Source organism: Lepisosteus oculatus, chromosome 2, assembly GCF_040954835.1.
Source record: "Lepisosteus oculatus isolate fLepOcu1 chromosome 2, fLepOcu1.hap2, whole genome shotgun sequence".
NCBI classification, from domain to species: domain Eukaryota; kingdom Metazoa; phylum Chordata; class Actinopteri; order Semionotiformes; family Lepisosteidae; genus Lepisosteus; species Lepisosteus oculatus.
This window is the reverse complement of record NC_090697.1, coordinates 22264656-22283249: the sequence shown is the minus strand read 5'-3', so window position 1 is coordinate 22283249 and position 18594 is coordinate 22264656. Positions and strand designations below refer to the sequence as shown.

The window sequence follows — 18594 nt, the reverse complement described above, 5'->3', positions numbered from 1 at the left end:
TTCACACAAGGTCTCTGAATGTTGGCTGATTTTTTGTTTTAGAAAGATTAACAAAGTAAAATCTCTGTCTGTTATTTAAGATCACTTTATTGCCCTTATACAATTTTTTGTATTAGGAATTTGTCTTTTCGCATACCCCAACTTGCTCTCCATGAGACACATAGACAGGGAGAGAAACTTGGGATCAGACATTTATACGGTGTCCCTGGAGCAGTTGGGGTTAAGGGCCTTGCTTACTGGTCCAATGGAGTAGGATTCCTCTGCCAGTCTAGGGATTTGAACTGGCAACCGTCCAGCCACAGGTGCAGATCCTTTGCCACAGATCCACCGCACCCCCCAAATTCAAATTCATAACATAACATAACATCACTTTATTAGCCCTATACAATTTCTTGCATTAGGAATTCATCTTTTCGCATACCCTAGCTTGCTCTCCATGAGACACAGACACACAGACAGAGAGAGAAGCTTGGGGTCAGAGCGCAGGGTCAGCTGTTGTACAGAACCCCTGGAGCAGTTGGGGTTAAGGGCCTTGCTCAGGGGCCCAACGGAGTAGGATTCCTCTGCCAGCTGCAGGATTTGAACTGGCAACCTTCCAGCCACAGGCACAGATCCATAGTCACAGAACCACCACTACTTGTATGAGGCCCATAAAGTGATCTTATTTGTCACACAAGGTTAGGTTTATCTACTGTTAGGACTTAGTGAGGTCTAGGTGAAGGTAATTTCTCAATATGTAAAACCATACAGTCTTTCTTTTTCACACCAATATATTATTTGTATTGATTTGCTTATCTGGGCTGACTCATAGAACTTGCAATAATACAATAAGAACAACAGTAATAAAACAATGACACTAAATATTTATTTGTTTCCCCAGGTTCTCTATCTTAGAGGGGGTGGCAGTGTGAGTGGGTGGTTTAAGTGTGTGTCTACAGTACATGTGTATTGGGCGTGTGGTCATCTTCCTGCAGTACTGGACTCTGCAATAAATGAGGTATTGCTCCCCCTTCTGGGCACAGAGGCTCAGTGCTTCTTCCTGAGCAAGAAATTTCAATTTGCTCCTGAAAAATACAGTACACAGAAATCATAAGTGCTTCAGATACTGCCAATTAGCATGTAATTGAAAAAAACAGTCAGTTATAGTTGAGAATACAGAAGATAGGAACATAAAAGTGTCCAATCTGCAAAAAAGCAATGTGTGTATTGTTAAACAAACTGTAAGTATAAAGAGTAGCGAAGAAAACTATGTTCAAGTACAGTTATTTTTAAGTGTATCAACTGGGTACGGAATGCAGTGATATGCCAAAGACAGTGTTTGTAAGAGACAGAGATTTTGTAGTCCTGATATAAGTATGAAAGATACTCCCTGTAAGATGATTTTTGCACAACATTTCAATTAAATGATGATGGTGTCCGTGTACATCTTATTAGGCTCTTACTAAAACAGTAAAGAGTAAACTGTGGTCTTTTTATAGCTCAAAAGTAAAGTTTAAAGTACTTGGTGTAGCATAGGCTATCATGTTTAAATTGAAGTAAATTCTAATTAAATTAAAAGCAAATTGTTTTGTTATAGCTCTATACAGATAAACAAAACAAAAAGATGTATAATCCACAGTTTTATATGTGGAAATTAAGAATTTAAAATTACACTGAAAAGTCCTAACTCAACTGGAATAAGAATTTAATAGTCATTGACAGAATAATAAGAACAAAAAGATACCTGCATGCAGAGCTATGGAAAAAAAATCAGTATTTGAAAAATTGTATGAAAACTACCACAGTAAAGTTAAAGCAGAACATATTCATATTCCTGAGTGATGCCAAGCTGGAAAGGCATAATTTTTGTGTAGGTCTTTGGAGGAATTACAGTTGGAGACTTTGTACCAATTCAATTTTCAGTTCAATTCAAGCTTTATTATCCCCTGGGGAAAAGTGGTTTTATGGCAAAGTCTAACACAATAAAAACAGAAAAACATTAAGCCACAGTGAAAACAGTGCAATAGTGTAACAGGAAATAAATGTTGCTTTAGACTGTTTGAGAACGATATTAAAGTGAGGATGAAAGATTTCCTGAGTCTGTTACTTTTACACCTAGGGACACAGAGGCATGTCCCTAGGTGGGAGTAGTGTAAATTCACAATGGAGGGGGTGAGACACACACTCAGTAATGCTTTTGGCTTCTTTACAACCCTCAAGTTGTAAAGGATATTTAAGTTGAATTGATTTACCCCATTATTTTGCTACTTATTTTCACAAATTTTCCCCACCAGTATAATTAACTGTACTGATACTGTATAATTCTTTAAAAAAAAAACATATTCTTGCATTATTTTGACATGTTCTAAAGTCTAGATGGAATTAAAAAATCTGTTAATCTGGTAACTTTAAACCGTCCAAAATTCAATGATATATTCAACAGGTTAGCTGCAAGACATTTCTGCCCAACAAACCTCAGCCAGCAGGTAAGAGGTTTGCAACATGGGATTGGTCAAAGGGACTAGTGACCTGTCAAAGATATACTGTATCCTGCCTTTCACCTAATTTCTGTCTGGTTAGGCTTTGGATTTGCCATGATCATACATTGGACTACTAAGCAGTTATTGACAGTGGGGCAAAGATTTAATTTAAGTTGTAGCTCTAAACTCAAATGTGGTCAAATGTGCAGTTTTTTTAATATATTTCTTTTGAACTAGGTAAGTCACAAGAGTATCTTTAACCAAGTAATCACTACTCTTAAATATGATCCTTGAGTAACACTAACACACACAGTATGTAAACTTGCAAAGACAAATTCATCTACAACACTAGTTGCTATAACCTTTGATTTTTATATTGTTTTAATTTATGTGGATTTTAATCTTTGTTGTTTTTATGAGTAAAGGAATCTAACAATTTTAAACTAATCTGATTTCATCTGTTCTCTAGCTTGCAGTACTATCTACAGTGCACTAATTTTCATGCTGATATCAACAGCCTGTCTTAAAATGGTTGGTGACCCTATAAACATTTTTAATACTTCCGTTAACACATACACACTCACAAAAACACTATTTCTGAAAATTCTGCTGATGTTCTGATTCTGTGATGTTGCTTTTAATTAATTTTAGTCTTCTTCAACATCGGTGTGTCAAGATAACACACACACCTCGCAGTCCATCTCATCCCGGGATTATTATCTGTTGCTTTACATAACACAGTTCCCAAAATAGAAAAAATTAAGTGGTCTTGAAGATTTGTGGTAGTCCTGCCAGTGCTTAGATTGCATGTGTAATAAAATAGGAATGTAAATTTACAGTATGTTTTATAACATGCTTATTTCTCTTATTTATGCTTCCAGAATATATTGGGAATGCTGAAGCGTCAGAATTTCAAGGTCACTAGAAATGGAAAGGGTTATAATGGGAAAAATAATCCTGCAGGTACTGCATACAGCAGCACTTGTCACATTATTGTCATGACTCGGATTCCACAGGTTGAAAATCCGGTTGTGGATATAAAAAACAAAGATTTAACTATTTTCTCTGTGTCTGACTTCTTACGTTCACTTTCTTCGCCTGCTTGGACTACCTTGAGGCGTTATTGGCACAAAATGGAAACATCTTAACATACAGCATTGAAAGAAAAAAAACGAACACTCCTGTTTTAATAGCGTTTTATCCGAGACTTATTATCACTTATTATCATTGTAATTTTTGCTGCTATAATTGATGGTGACATTTTCTATATCTTCTTCATCACACATTTTATAATGTTGATTGATCCTGTGACATGCGCTAGCGTGTGTTTAAGTTCCTTACTATTTTCCTACCTTATTTATAGCATTTCGGAGGGGGTGGTACATATCCAGTTAATATCACTAGTATCAGGATACAGTTACCCTATTACAGAGTTCGGGGAGGCGGTGCTGTGGTCCGTCAGACTGTCCGGTAGAAGAAGAAAGCTTTGAGAACCGAGAAATGAAGTGGGAAAAGACAATTATGAAGAAAACAAGTAAACAACTAAAGGAATAATGGATTAACATAGTGAATGATCAATATTCACTGACGACCAGCCCAGGATGAGATAAACTAAGAGGTGTGTTTAATCATCATTCTCCCTCACACATCGCGGTTGTAGAAGGCTGCAGTGCATATAAAATATTTTAAAATTAATTAAAAGCAACATTTTAAAATACAACGGTCACAACGTCAGCAGGCGCTTGAACAGTAGAGTTGTTTGTGTGTTAGCGTTTTGACATTCTTTTGTTTAAAGTTCTTGAGATTAATAAACGTCTCTAAAGGGTTAAAAGGTTGTTTTATTGTACTGAGCATCATAAAGACAGCGGTTTCCAAACTTTAATGAAAAGGCCTGAAGGATTATGTGTTATTCTGGCAAAATGCAATCTCATACGCATGTGTCTGAATAATGTTAACGGTATTTTCAATCGCGTTGTCCATTTTATTGTACACACTTTTTAATTTACATGGGAGAGGCAGATAACGGGATTTACTAGTTTGTATTTGCTTGAATGATATATAGCGGGACAATTGATTTTTTTTTATACTAAGGCATTTAGTGTGAAAGCATTTCTGTGTGGATCTAGCACGTGTGCTGTGTCGGAGGTATTAATAAAAAGAAACTCGTGTTCTGCTATAGCCCCTTTTAGGACTGGTAAACTCGTGGGCCTTGTGACATCCTGCGATTTTCCTGTCGTCACTGACCTGAATAAAGGAAACCAATTCCGGGAAGTTACCGGTGGCTTCCTTCGACGTTTCGGAGCAGAACCGGCCGTGAGACAGTGACATCTGCTGACAGATATTGAACATGACAGGTAGTGTTTTGGAAAATGTTCGTCATTATTCATTGGAGAGTGTTGTCATCTGGGGGATTTGATTTTGTGCCTTTTCCAAGCAAGAGAACCAATGGATGTAAAATCTGCGAGTTAGAGATTTCATTTCATATTAGATGGATTTTTTAGACATTTATCAGATCTTAGACGCTTACAAAAATCGAAAAAACAAGTCTATGAATAATATAGCCCAAAAAGATGTTGCTGAGCAGGGACCAGAATTGTAAATATGTACTATAAACGATACTGCTGCTAATTTTAGACTTTTATCTGAAGCGCTTAAACATATGGTTAAGTTGTTTGCTATAGTGAACTGGCAGCAATATACGATGTTAAAATGTTATGAGTTTTATCCTTACAAAAGCATTCGACATCAAAGTGGATATTTAACCTGTCGTGTACATTTTGGTCTGGCTTATATTATATATATTGTCGATATAATTAAATATTAGTGTAAAATAGTATAAATTGTGTTCGAAAATAAACACTCTAAATCCAGTGATCATAATATAGCAAAGAGATTAGAAAATGGTAAAAGTATTCCCGGAGAGGGTTTGGGTTGGGTAGTCAGTCGCCGAATTGCCGTGTCATTACGCCCCAAGCCCACTGGGTTCCAGGGTCTTAGCAACACACCACTGACTGCTTTTAAGCAATGACTTAAAAGTCTTAAGTGTAGAGGCTATTAATTTAAAAGGATATTACACAATTGGTAATACTTTTTAATAGTATATACAATATATATCTCATATTATATTTTATACACTATATTTATATACACTTTACATATTCATGTTTTGCATGTTCAGTCTTTTAGAGCTCTTAGAAATGTGTGTTCTGACTTCTCAAAGATCAGATGCCAATGCACAACACTTACAGATTCAGAATATATAATATGGCTAGCATTATGTATTTTCATACATATATAAGTAAAACACACCATTCATAGGAGTGCACTGAATTCTGAAAATTAAAACTGCTAAATGAATAAAATATTAAAGCTGTGTTCCTGTTGTATTGATTTTCAGGGCCTTCATGAAAACATAATATTACAAATCTGAAAGCCTGATGTAATTGTAAGGAAGTTTCTTTTTTATCCCTTTCTAAAATGACAATGTTGCCAGTCATCTCCAAACTCAGCACATTGTTACGGTACAGAAAGGTAAAGGTAGTCAGTGATTTCTTTTTAAATATATTTACAAATTTACAAATTTATTTACAATAACAAATAACACTTCCGTCACTATTCGGTAGATTATGTTTTTCCTTGGATTTTCCTTTCAATTTGTGTGAAGTAAAACAAGTGGCAAAGTTCAATATCCATCGATAAACAGTGAATCCAAATATAAATCCTGAACGTTAATAAAGTGACCTTAAGAGAATGCCGAATTCCTCTCTCTCCTCTCACGCGGTCGTGAAGTGAATCACTTCTAGAAAATTCTAGACACCTCACGTGACGTGTTCACATCGAATGATTTACATAATCATTCCAGCGAATTCTGGTCAGGAAAACTTAAGACAATACTAACACTGATTATTGACATAAAGTTGTTATTTACAAATGCCGGATATTCAAATAAATCTAAAAATAGTTTAAAAAAATAATTATTCATAACAACATGTACTGGCAGGGATGTAACAATTGACATGTGAAAAGAATTGAGCTGATGCATCAGTGACATAATGGTCTGGCCTGAGTCTTAAAAATGTATCAATTTTTTCTTGTGAGTAGCTGCGCAAATGAAAGAGATTTTGTAAACACCTAAACCTGCTTCAGGGTTTCTTTTGAAACGTTGTTGTAGTGTTTTAAAAATATTTGTCTTGTCAATGTCAAGTTTTTGAATTATTGATGATACTGTATGCAGCTCATAATGCAAAACTGCTCCCATTCAAAACTGGAATGCTAATAGTACAATTGACATATAGTTAAATAAAGCTCCTTTTGAAAACCAAGTCAATCTGCTGTTGGTGAAAGCTTGTTAGTTAAGTTCAAATGTGTTAGTTATCATCCTAGGGATCATGCAGTTAAAATAAGGGTACAGTGGTGCTCCTGTGTGAGTCATTGACACTGCTGTATTCTGAACATTCTGTATGACATGCTGTATTCTGTATTGTATACACAATATTCAATTAGTTCAGGTGTTCAAGAATGCATTTATTTTAATGGTGTCTTTGTGCAATAATAGTAGTTCACATGCTTTCAGAATAAATAAACATGTCTCTCTTAGGACACAGTTCATTAGGGAGTAAATTGTAAGCAAAGATTCAACGACAGTATATATACATTATATACGATAAGACCCTGGAATACAAAAAACTCAGGAAGTTGCATAAAGGCTCAGATCATGAGAGTATTGTAAAAAGACATTGAATATCTTGTTGAGAGTAGTGAAGGTAATTCATGAAGAGGTGGAAAGTGTACTGCACCATCCCAAAATTGGAACTTTCTTGTCTAATGCAGACGTTACCTTGGTGCAAACACACCACCCTCACATCACATCCTCATTGTCAAGCAGGGTGGTGGAGGTATTGTGTTATGTGGCTGCTTCTTATCAGCATGAATTGAGAAGCTGGTCAAGTGAAGAAAATGGAAGGAGCAAAGTACAGACAAAACCTGCTTAACACAAAGCAGAAGGCCAAAGATACACAGGAGTGACGTAAGAAGAAGAAAGCGAATGTCATCGAGTGACCCTTGATTACTTTAAGCACATTCTCTGTGGGCTTCAGAATTCCTTCTGCTGCTGTCATCATTGTTTATACCATCAGTAAAGAGGAGTGAGCCAGTTGGAGGGGTGGCTGTACTTGTGCAGGCTGCGACATTACCTCCACCATGGTTCACCGATGAAGTGCTGTTCTTTGAAGCATCTGCAGTGCTTTTGTTTTTCCAGAATTAACCTTTCGTTTACCTTTGTATCAGATGGATCTTATCTGTCTATAAAACCTTGTTCCAGAACTCTCCTGGCTTGTTTTTGTGGGATGGATGTTTGCCCATTATGCCTTCCGGGATGTAGGGGCAGCACCATCCTGTTGTTGTTTCTGTAACATTAGTTTTTTTGCAGGACGGGGTTGTTAGCCTTGTGCCCAACCTCCAACACGGAGGACATGGGACACCAACCAACTACCCTGAGATTATGAGTTTCATGAGCTAGCTGGGGCACACTTGTTTTTTTACTACCTAGAAAATTCTCATCTGGCTTTTTGGTGAGAGGTTTACAGTACATCTTGCACTACTGGATTTGAAGCTTAAGACCTGAAAAGTGAAATACCCACAGTCGCAGGGGGCACTGTAGAAAAACTGTTGGTTGCAGCTATTTGCATAAATCCTCAAATTGCAAATTGCCTTACCATTAAACTGATAGATGATTTACTTTTTAAGCACCATAAATGTGCACACTGTATTTTACACGATGCATGTTATAACATGGATAAAAGTTCAGAACCTTACTGAGGAAAATACTTTATACATTTATGTTATAAAGAAACCATACATCCTTTCTTAAATTGTGCCTTTATAAAATCTAGTATTGTTTTTTCTTTTCCAAAGAATGTTGGTGAAAAGAAAAGGGAGATATTTAGCCAGGAGATTATTCTGGCCTTGGAGCTAAAATGCTCAGACAATATAACTTACTGAATGACTGCATGTATGATAGCTGATGTAAAATTAATTTGTAGAAGTGTTGTTAATGTGATTACTGACATTCGCAGCTTATGGTGGGGAAGACAAACAGTTGTCATAAGTAGCGTCAAGTTGGAATTTATACACTAGTGGCTTTTCACATGTGTAACTTGCAGTGTGGAGATTTATGGGGTTTAAAAAACTAAATTATATATCAGATAAATGGGCATACAATGAGAGCAAACTTGCTATTATCGAACAAAAGGAGTGAATTTCAAGTATCTTTGACCCAGAAGAGTGCACATCCCTTCTAGACAAAGGGATTAAAGTTTTATTTCCATAAGGGATGGGTGGGTGTGTTGAATCCATATATTAGCAATGTTGATGCACTTGAACCATTAAAGAAAAAGACTGTTGATAATGAAATATCAGTAATTATCAGTAAGATATTAGCTTGATAAGTATCCACATCATGTAGTTCCATAGTTTTATCTTTCTATTTTGAGAAAATAATAATCTTTAAAATAGGAATAAGATGATACCAAGAAAGTAACTCAATAGCATTAGTGTTATGAATACTAATATATACTGTAACTGTATATAACAAAACATATTTTTTGAGTTAAAGAATTTATAGGGTGTTGATGAATAGTTAATTAGCATTAGTGGAATAAGGGTAGCATTCACTACGCCTGGATTAAATTGCTACATTCCCTCTACTTAAATTGTGTGAGTACAAAGGCTCTGGAGTTAGGTTCTGGTAAAGAAAGTGTAGAACTACCGTATTCTGTGCACGTCCTTTATAATGGTCTTGAAAGTTTTGTATCTTAGCAACACCCAGGGAAACCTCCAGCTTCTTGGCAGTTAGAGCCTGAGAATGTGGATATTGGGAAAACGCAGAACTGCCTTGCCTATCAGACTGAGGAAATATGAGTTCAGTTTATAGGAGGCTCACAATGGATTTTGCTGTTGATACAACAGATCATTGATTGATTAAGGCTGAGCCTAACACGAAAGACATATTAGTAACTATTATCTATTAGCAGCTTATCCTGGTCTATAATATATAGACTTATTTAAGGTAATCACAATTATTGTGTTCATTTTAATTAACATATTTTCTTTATCTTTTGATGCAGTACCTGCCTTCACAACCTTTTGTTTAGTTGTATCTAGCTTATATTTGTTTAAATGTGGTCATTTATGCTACTGTACAAACATTAGTTTTGATTTCTGAGGCAGTTGGCTACAAATTAAACGAAAGAGCCAGAATGTGGAGAACATTTAAGTTAGGTCTACTCTTCTCATTTGATCTAATTAAATACATTTATCTATGGTTGTTCAAGGAAAAGCTGTGGGTTTTGATCAAAGAGATAGACAGTTCTTTGCTCTGCGATATTCTCCAACAGTTTCTGACAGGTACTCCATTTGTGAAACTGTATCCTGCTCAATAAATGTCCCTGTGGGATATCCCTCAGAGTAGTCATTGATTTCAGCAAGGTGCAATTTAATGAAACCCGATTAATTTAAACATTCAGACTCAATGGGCAGCAGGGGATGGCCCAGCTGCAGTAATGGATGATGATAACTCACAATGCTGTGCAGGTTTATCGCCCCAACTGTGTCTCTCATTCAGGGGCAGACACATGTACTGGGCCTGTGTGTCAAGAATTGTTTGAGCAGTTTTGTTGTCTTTTATTTATAATACCACACAGCCTCTTGGAGAAAACTTTTCCTTATAATTCTCTGTAGTCCACATATCAGTGTCAGTCAGAGTTGCTGATAATTGTTTCTTCATGTTCTCTAGGAAGGTATTGAGAACTAATCCTGGGTAGGGATAGACCTACTGTAGTCTCGAAAAGGCACCTAACCCAGTTTTCTCCAGCAGCGTAGCCTTCTTGTAGACTTCTTAACTTTTCATCCCTCCATATTCGAATCTGTTCTTCCAATTCAGGGTTGCAGGGGAGCCAGAGCCTATCCCAGGAAGCACAGGAGGCTTAAGGCAGGGTACATCCTGGATAGGATGCCAGTCCATCCCAGGGCTGACATACAGACATACTCACACCTGACCTTTCCCAGATGCTAATTAACCTACCAGGATGCTTTTGGAGTGTGGGCGGAAACCGGAGCACTCAGAAGAAACCCATGAGAACACAGTGTAAACGCCATGCAGATATCACCCCAGTTCTGGGCAGCAGTGCTAACCGCTGCGTCACTGTGCCACCTCTTAAATTTATTTTCTTCCCATAAAAGCCAACAGAGTATTGACACAAGATGCAAACTCTTACCATTATGTTCTCAAAGCATTGTACAGTTTGCAAGAAAAGATCACACATGCATCACTTTGATAACAGATTTGGTAGCAGTGTAGAAGCTAACTAATGTTTATAATAATAAAAGACATAGAGAAAAATGAGTATCATGGTAGTATTATTAGCATTGCTTTATTAGGGAGCATGTTTAAGTAAACCTTAAAACTTGCAATGGTTTGTAACTCTTACAGAATAATTCAAACTTTCTAGACTGATAAACCAGTCTGGAATTAAACCTGCTATAAAGCAGATTGTATTGATTATTCTTTGTGTCATTTTGGGGTCAAAAGACAGTATTGATCTTTTTTATGATATTGAACTTGTTTGAAGGTATGCGAGCAATTTCTGGAAATTAGATATTGATTTTATGGCTATTTTAGTGAATAATGCAGTTTAATGTAAGGTTTTAATATCTACGTCTGTAATAGTCTGTATGTACAACATGCGGTTTTATACAGAATTTCCTATGTACTGTATAGTGTAATGTATTATTTGTGAATGAGGACAATATTGAATTGTATAGTTGCTTATTTAATTCCCATTCTGCAATTAAAAGATAACTCTGTACATACACATGTGTGGTAGATATGAATTAGGAATATCCAGAAAGACAAGAGAGTCTGTTAACCTCTGCTTTAAAAGAAAAGAATAGAGTACTATATAGTTTGCCCAATATTTGCAATTGTATGACTGTACTGGAAGATGTATGAATGCATGTGAGTGCTAGTTTCATTTTTGAGTCTGTGTTCCCATCTTTCTATTGAGCTTTCCGAGAAACCTGCAGCTGTATGGATTCACAGATGAGCGCTTTCTCATTTTTGTCCGTGTGTTTAAATACAGCAATTCTGGTTTTGCAAATGTCTTGTGTTTCACCACACCGGCAGGCACCGAGATGGTGTTAGACGTGAAGCAAGGCATATTGAAAGTGCTTTGTGAATTGGCAAGTGAATGGGCTATTATCAGCTTCCTCCTTAGACATGGCCTGTGATGGCAGAAGGAAGAAGGAGAGAGGGAGAGAGAGAAGGCTGTTGTGAGAGTGAGTTGTTTTTTAATGAGAGAGAGACTAATCTGGCTGGCTATAAGCCCCTGCTGCTGTGTAGCAAACTCCCAGCAGCAGCAGAGCCCTAGGACAGTGCTGACTGCCTGCCCCTATTTCAGTGAATCGTCCATTGAGCAGCTGTTCATAGCTGGTGGAGTTCATTTTGTGTGCATGTGTCCTTGTGTGTATGTGAGTGTGTGTGTGTTGGGGGTGCCAGTGCTAAACCAGCCAGGGTCATAAGATATTTCTAATGGACTGCAGCACCCTTCTTGACCACCATGTTGGTACCGGTAAGCATCAAAATCATCCTTGTTTTTCCCATAGAGAAATACAGTGTTATTAAATGCAGTGCACAAAAGAAAAGAAATGTCATATATTTCAGGCATTTAGTATTCACGTATGTGGTTTCATCTGTTTCCAGTGCAAAGCCATATATTTATTGGAGTATTTATTTGTGTTTCATGGCCCAAAGACTTGGTAGTTTAATTTGTCTTTTCTATTTTTTTTTGCTTCGTACTTTGTGGGTTGACTGTGCCTGTCGTATTTCTATTTGGGTCAGTCTAGCTGAAAAAAATTGCTGAGGTGGTGCCAGCTCAGGTCTGGCTGTATTATCAACTTGGTTATTAACTTTGTTCTGTGTCAAGGAAAATACCAGATTAATTTTTATAACTGTTAAAGTCTTTTATGTGCAATAACATTGCTTATATACAATTAGGAAAGAGCATTATATATCACTTTCATAGTATATTAGATGCTTATTATTGTACATGGGGTACTTGGTTTCACAATTGCTGCTTTATCAAGCTTTGGAATTCTGTATGAAACGTTCTCTCACATGTTTCCAAGTTTGTAACACAGAAAACAATAATTTTCCTTTTTAAGTATTCAAAACACATTTGTCCCACTACTTTCTCCTGTCTGTACCGTAGAACCAGGACATCTAACAAGGCCATTTCTTCCCAGGTAGAAACTATATTATAAGTAGTTATAGTTATAACTATAAGTATAGACATTTATTTTATTATGCCTTTGCTTGTCTACTTTGTTATTGTTAGATTCATACCTTTAAACGTTCATCTTTACTTTCAGGTTTTGTTTTTGATCTTTCGAGCACACAATGTGGAAAAACAGATTGTGACCCCTTTATAAGACAGTTCTGAAACAATCAATTAATAAAGAAATGAATATTTAAATTAATACTGTTACCTGACTGTGGCTGTTACGGTCTAAAATGCCTCATATTTTAATTCTTTTAAACATTTTTTTTAGCCTTCGATTTTTTCAGGTAAACAGTTTTACATCCCCGCTGTTACGTTAGGTATGTCCTAACAAAATTTTTATTTTTACTATTGTTGCATGTCCGAAATAATCAACCTTTACCTTTTTGTCAGTTTCTTCAGTCACTCATGTATATTTGGTCTTGTTTTATTTTTGTTATTAATAATTTGTGATTGTTCCATATTTCACTGGACTTGACCTTTTTAAAGTCCTTCAGGGTTGTTAACACATTTTAGGAGCAGCTCTCTTAAGGATACTTTAAAGAATGTCATTGTTACCCTGGGTTTACTTCTGGACCTTGGGTGCTATCGGTATGGAATCAGTATGTTCTCCCACAGTCCAAAGAAATAATGGTCGGTGAATTGGCTTCTGGGAATATTGGCCCTGGTGTGAGTGTGTGCATGTCTTTGTCTGTGTCTGTGACAGAGTGGCGTCACGTCCATGGTGTACCTCACCTTGCACCTGTTACTTGCTGAGATTGAATTGGTGGAAGTGGATAGAACATAGATGGATGGATATATTTAATATACAGTAGGCTCCAGTTCCTCTGTGACACGGTATTGGATAAAGCAGTTAGAAAATGGATGGATCTCTTTCATAGGTTTATACTGTACATACTCCATAGGGTAATAATAGAGTAACATGTACCTTTGTGCACACTGAAGCTCAATTAGATTGAGCTGTAGTGTGAAGCAGTAGTTTAGTATCCGTGGAAAAAAAGCTGAGGTGTACATGAGGAAATGGAGAGGAGAACACACCACCCAGTGGAAAACCCTGATTCAAAAACTTGTGTGCAACTTTGTCAATTTAATCTGCATCTTTACTCGTTCTCTTCCTTCAATTGAACTGCTATCTTTTCACTACAATTTACCATTTACACTCCCCCTAAAATGTTAAGTCCTCCTACATTAACACTCCCCCTAAAATGTTAAGTTCTTTAGAACAGTATACAAGAATCAGCTATGTCATTCTACTGGATAATGAATGAATAATTATAACTTGAATATACAGCATGTTTCTGTTACTGAGACTCTGAAGTCACTTGAACCTTTTGTATACTACCGACATTTACCAGATTTGCATTATTCTTTAAAAACACATGGACTCGGGCTATAAGTGAAGACTTTTCTAAGTCTATCTCATGATCTCTTATGTGGCCAGTTATGTTAATACACCATTAATGTGGGGAAATCGCATAGTATTTTGTGATAGTTACTGTGGATTGCACCTCTTGTGTATATCAGACAACACAAAACATGACAGAAAACATGCTAAAGTTATGTGTAACAGACCATATCCCCACCCTCATCCAGAGAAGTCCTAAATGTGCAAAAACACCCGTTTGCTTGTCCAGGCGGCTTAATTTTAGGCCTTTTCAGATACAGTATACAGTGTACCAGAAAACATTTATAACTATATAAACTGTAGCACTCAAAAATCTGTGATTGCCATATACTGTATGTACTTAAATAACCAAAGGAAAGCCTAATTATATCCATGTGAAAATGTGCAAAAACACGCTTCACCACTTATCCATTTACATTTACAGTCCGCTGTGTGACTATTTACAAGAGTTAGAAGCTGTATAGTGATCTCTAGTGCCAGCTCAGCTGTAACTGCAGCCTTTTCTCAATCTGGCCTGCTACAGCATGTTGTTGATAAAGCCTGTAATTAACCCATAGTAGCAACAGTCGGATCGTAACGGCAACTCTGAAGTTTCACCACTGCACCATTACCTTTCATCAGGCAGGGCCTAAACTATTGTATTCACATTGTTGATTTGAAAATGCGCTGTCAGTAAAATAGGTTCTACACGAAAAAAAATGATTTTAAAACAGATTTATAAAATTTAGATTCTGTAGCATACATTGCTGCCATTTCTTTTGAGATCAGGAATGTACTAACAACTTATTTTAAGTAGTTTACTGCGACATTTGCTCCATTGCTAATATGAACGAGGTCAAATCACCTTGCTTTGAGAAGAAACCGGCTAATTTACCTTGGCTACAGGGTTTTGCTTCATGAGAAAGGTCACAATGTTACAGTGTTAATGAAGAAAAATATTCTCATGGCCAATAAATCTATAGCCTTCTTTTATAGCTTCTGTTGCTTCAGTGGAATATTTGCTGTTGTTTTATACAGATGTTTGGGATTTTCTGTTCTGAAATCCAGTAGTCAAAAGACTACCTTCAACAGAACAGGTGTAAGAGCTGAAAACAGTCAAACAATTCACATTAATTCCAATATTGAGTCAATAAGGGGTTCAGCTGTGTAAGCAAGAGCTTGGTTGGAACAAAAACCAGCAGGTGTGTGATCCTTAAGGATCTGGATTGGGAACCCTTTCCTTAAATGATGCAGAAGGACACACAGCAGAAACAATACTATTAATACTATAAAAACAATACTATTAAAACCTCATTTGCTGTTACAATAAAGCAAATGGAAATGTGATGCACATGACCCTCTTTATGAAGCTGAAGAGCTGTTGTAAAGTACAGGCAGGTTTGTTGTGTTGTTTGAGAGAGCGAGAGAATCGCTGAGGGCAGGGCTGCTTTGAGCGGCTAGTTCCTCGGAGAGATGCTAACCTGGCAAGACTGAATGATGAATTTTCTCCTTGATCCACCTTCTGGTGAATGAACAGTCCCTCTTTTCCTCTGTGTGTGTGTGCGTAGTGAAGAGGTGTTAGTGTGGCAGTTCAGCATTTCCCCCTGAAGCAGAGCTGCACAGCGCAGTCTGGAAAATCCAAGGTCATTGAAGTCTGGCTGCATGCGTCTATGCGCGTCTACATGCGTGTGTGCTTTTGTGTGTGCATCTCAGTGGCTGCAGCAGAAAGGCTCCAGGCAGGGGGCAAGGGACTTCATCAGCATACCTATCGATGTACGGTAAGGACCATGCTTTCCTCTCCTGCTGTGCCTCTTGCATGTGTGTGTTGGGCTGCGCAAGGCTCTTGCTCTGTGCCCTGCTTAAAGTTGGAGGTGTTCTAATTTGTGATTCTCACTTAATATGTGCCCAGGAGAAGGGATGAATGTTAAAAAGATTTAAATGCCAGGGAGTTGTTATTGTTACTAAATGTGTATTTAAATGCAGAGAAGCCTGTGACTTGACAACAATGCATCGGATAATATTTTTTTGTGCGAGTGTGTGCTTTGGAATTGACGATTCTGTGCAAAGCAGTAGACACTAGGATTAACTGAAAGGCAACAGACACCGTTGAATTTATCAGCGTGGAGACTCAGATTTGGCAGATAGCAGCACAAAAAAATTGTGAGATGGAGATTTATTTCCCAGAGGCTTGCATAATAATGTTGATCCTCAGTATTAATGGTTTAGATTTGTTCATTATTCAGTATATATCTAACAGTAACAGTATGAATTCTTGGAATATAACCAAATGATGATTACTATAGATGGTTTCTATAGTATTTCCAATAAATATACTGTATAATCCTTGCTTCTGATTGTAGCTACTGTACGGAGGATCGAAAAACTGAAATGAAAATGAGAAAAAAATGAAGAACACTGCAGACAAATAGAGATTGTCATTCTGTGACTTTGTACTGTGTAATACAGACTGTGTACTGTGTATCTAATGGACAAATACTGGTTAGAGTATTGTGGATGTAATATTCATTAGTCTAGTGAAATATATAAACAACTAGAAGTAACCCTTGGTCATACCCAAAATAAGGCACAGATATGATTTAATATTAATATATACTCTGCAACATTTGGGATTGACCATCTTATGAACAAGTGTAATTTTTTTGATCTTTCCAAATATCTTGATTGAATAACTTTTGAGTGTTGATAACCTGCATATTCGTCCATGTATTGTAATAGAGGTATAGTTTGGATTACTGTAAGTGTGTGATCAATCAGTAGGATAGATGTCCTATTGTTGGCATGTAGCGAGAAACATAACAGAGCTCGTACTGAGGAAGAGTTTCACATGAGAAATTTGTATTGAACATGTGCTGTGGGCTGAGATCGGAGCGTCCCTCTGTGATCATGGAGAGCTACATTTTCTTTCTAGGCCAGCGTTGACCTGCTCACACACAAATTCACATGCTGTTTTGCTGCAGTGTTGTAATTCACTGCCAAAAAAATGTGTGAGAAGCCAAAGGCTGTTCAGACACCGGTGGCATGAAGGCCTATTGCAGAATGGAAAGGAGCTGATCCAGCAGGCACACTAACCTTGCTCTCCTAGCTCTTTCTCAAGAGTTGACGTAATGATCACTGTTAAAACAGTTTCCTTTCCTTTGGGTTTATAATTCCTGGGTTTATAATATTTATGTTTATATTTGCAGACAGATGATCACTTCTGAAAAGAACAATGTGCTGTTGACAGATGTATAACATATTTATAACTCCATGCATCTGGTTCAGAATTCTACTTCATGAGCTGTCAAGTTCTACCTAAACTAAGGAAGAAAGCATGCACATTTACTGTTTCATGTTTATGCTTGCTGTTTCAAATTTTCTTTCTGCTGTTTTCATATGTGACCAATGTCTTGTGATAAAGTAAATATACACGTTTTTAATGACAGACAAACTTTGGTCCAACTGAACAGCTTCAATACAGTTTAGAAAATTTATTGAGAATCCACTCTGATACAAAATGTTTCTGTTGCATAAAATATTTAGTGTATTACCATAGATCTACTATTTGTGTTATGTAAGAACATGAGAACATATGAATAAAGATTTCTGTCGATCTAGCCTATTTACAGTAGTAGCTGATAACTGATGAAGCTTCTAACCACTTCTTGAAAGAAGCCAGAGTATAACCCTCAACAACATGACTGATTAGCTTGTTCCATTCTCCCACAACCCTTTGGTAAAGAAATGCCTTGTCTTCTCCATTTTAAATAGGCTTGCACATAGTTTCCACTTGTGTCATGTTTCGGGTTCACTGCTTATTCTGAAACGTTCACTGGGTTGACCTTGTCACTGCCTTTAAGAATTTTGAATATCTGTATCCTATCCCTTGTTGTCTTCTCTGTTCTGGATTTCCTTCAGCCTCTGGGTGTAGGGTATTCCTGTAAATCCCAGATTAGCAACAAAAGCAACAAAAAGTCTTTTCTATATAATGAAGTCACCAAAATTGTACACCATGTAATAAGTGAGACCTTAATAGTGTATTGCACAATTCTAATTTAACCTCCCTGTATGTAAATTCTATTTTTTAACTATACATTACTGTATATTGTTTTCTTTTATATTCCTTCCTCACAGACTCCAGAAGAGGGGTGGCACAGTGGTTAACATTGCTGCTTTGTAGCACTGGGTCCCTGGGTTCAATTCTTGAGGTGCGATCTGCATTGGAGTTACTCTGTATTTTCTGCAGGTGCTCTGGTTTCCTCTCACTGTCTAAAGGCAATTTTTTAAAGAAAACTGGCTCTGGTGTGAGTGTGTATGTGTTTCTGTCTGTGTGTGCCCTGAGGTGGACTGATATTTGCCCAAAATATATCCTTCCTTGAGCTCATTGTTTTCTGGGATAGGTTGTTTGTATTGTATAAAA

At 37.0% G+C, this 18594-nt stretch overlaps 1 protein-coding gene across 6 annotated transcripts in view; it reads left to right on the top strand.

The window, feature by feature from the left end:
- The first annotated feature begins 3875 nt into the window (after window positions 1–3875).
- LOC102694395 (protein EFR3 homolog B) overlaps window positions 3876–18594 on the top strand; it is a 65782-nt gene continuing 51063 nt past the window's right edge. Inside the window, exons 1-2 of one of the 6 annotated variants that reach the window (XM_015351829.2) lie at window positions 3876–4077; window positions 4649–4813. In XM_015351829.2, coding sequence (XP_015207315.1) covers window positions 4807–4813 — 7 coding nt within the window. In that variant the 5' untranslated portion in view covers window positions 3876–4077; window positions 4649–4806. Of the gene's footprint in view, window positions 4078–4638; window positions 4814–11876; window positions 12086–15655; window positions 15956–18594 lie in introns of those variants that run through there. The other 5 variants (XM_015351821.2, XM_015351840.2, XM_006626075.3 and 2 more) reach the window with 5 other exon arrangements.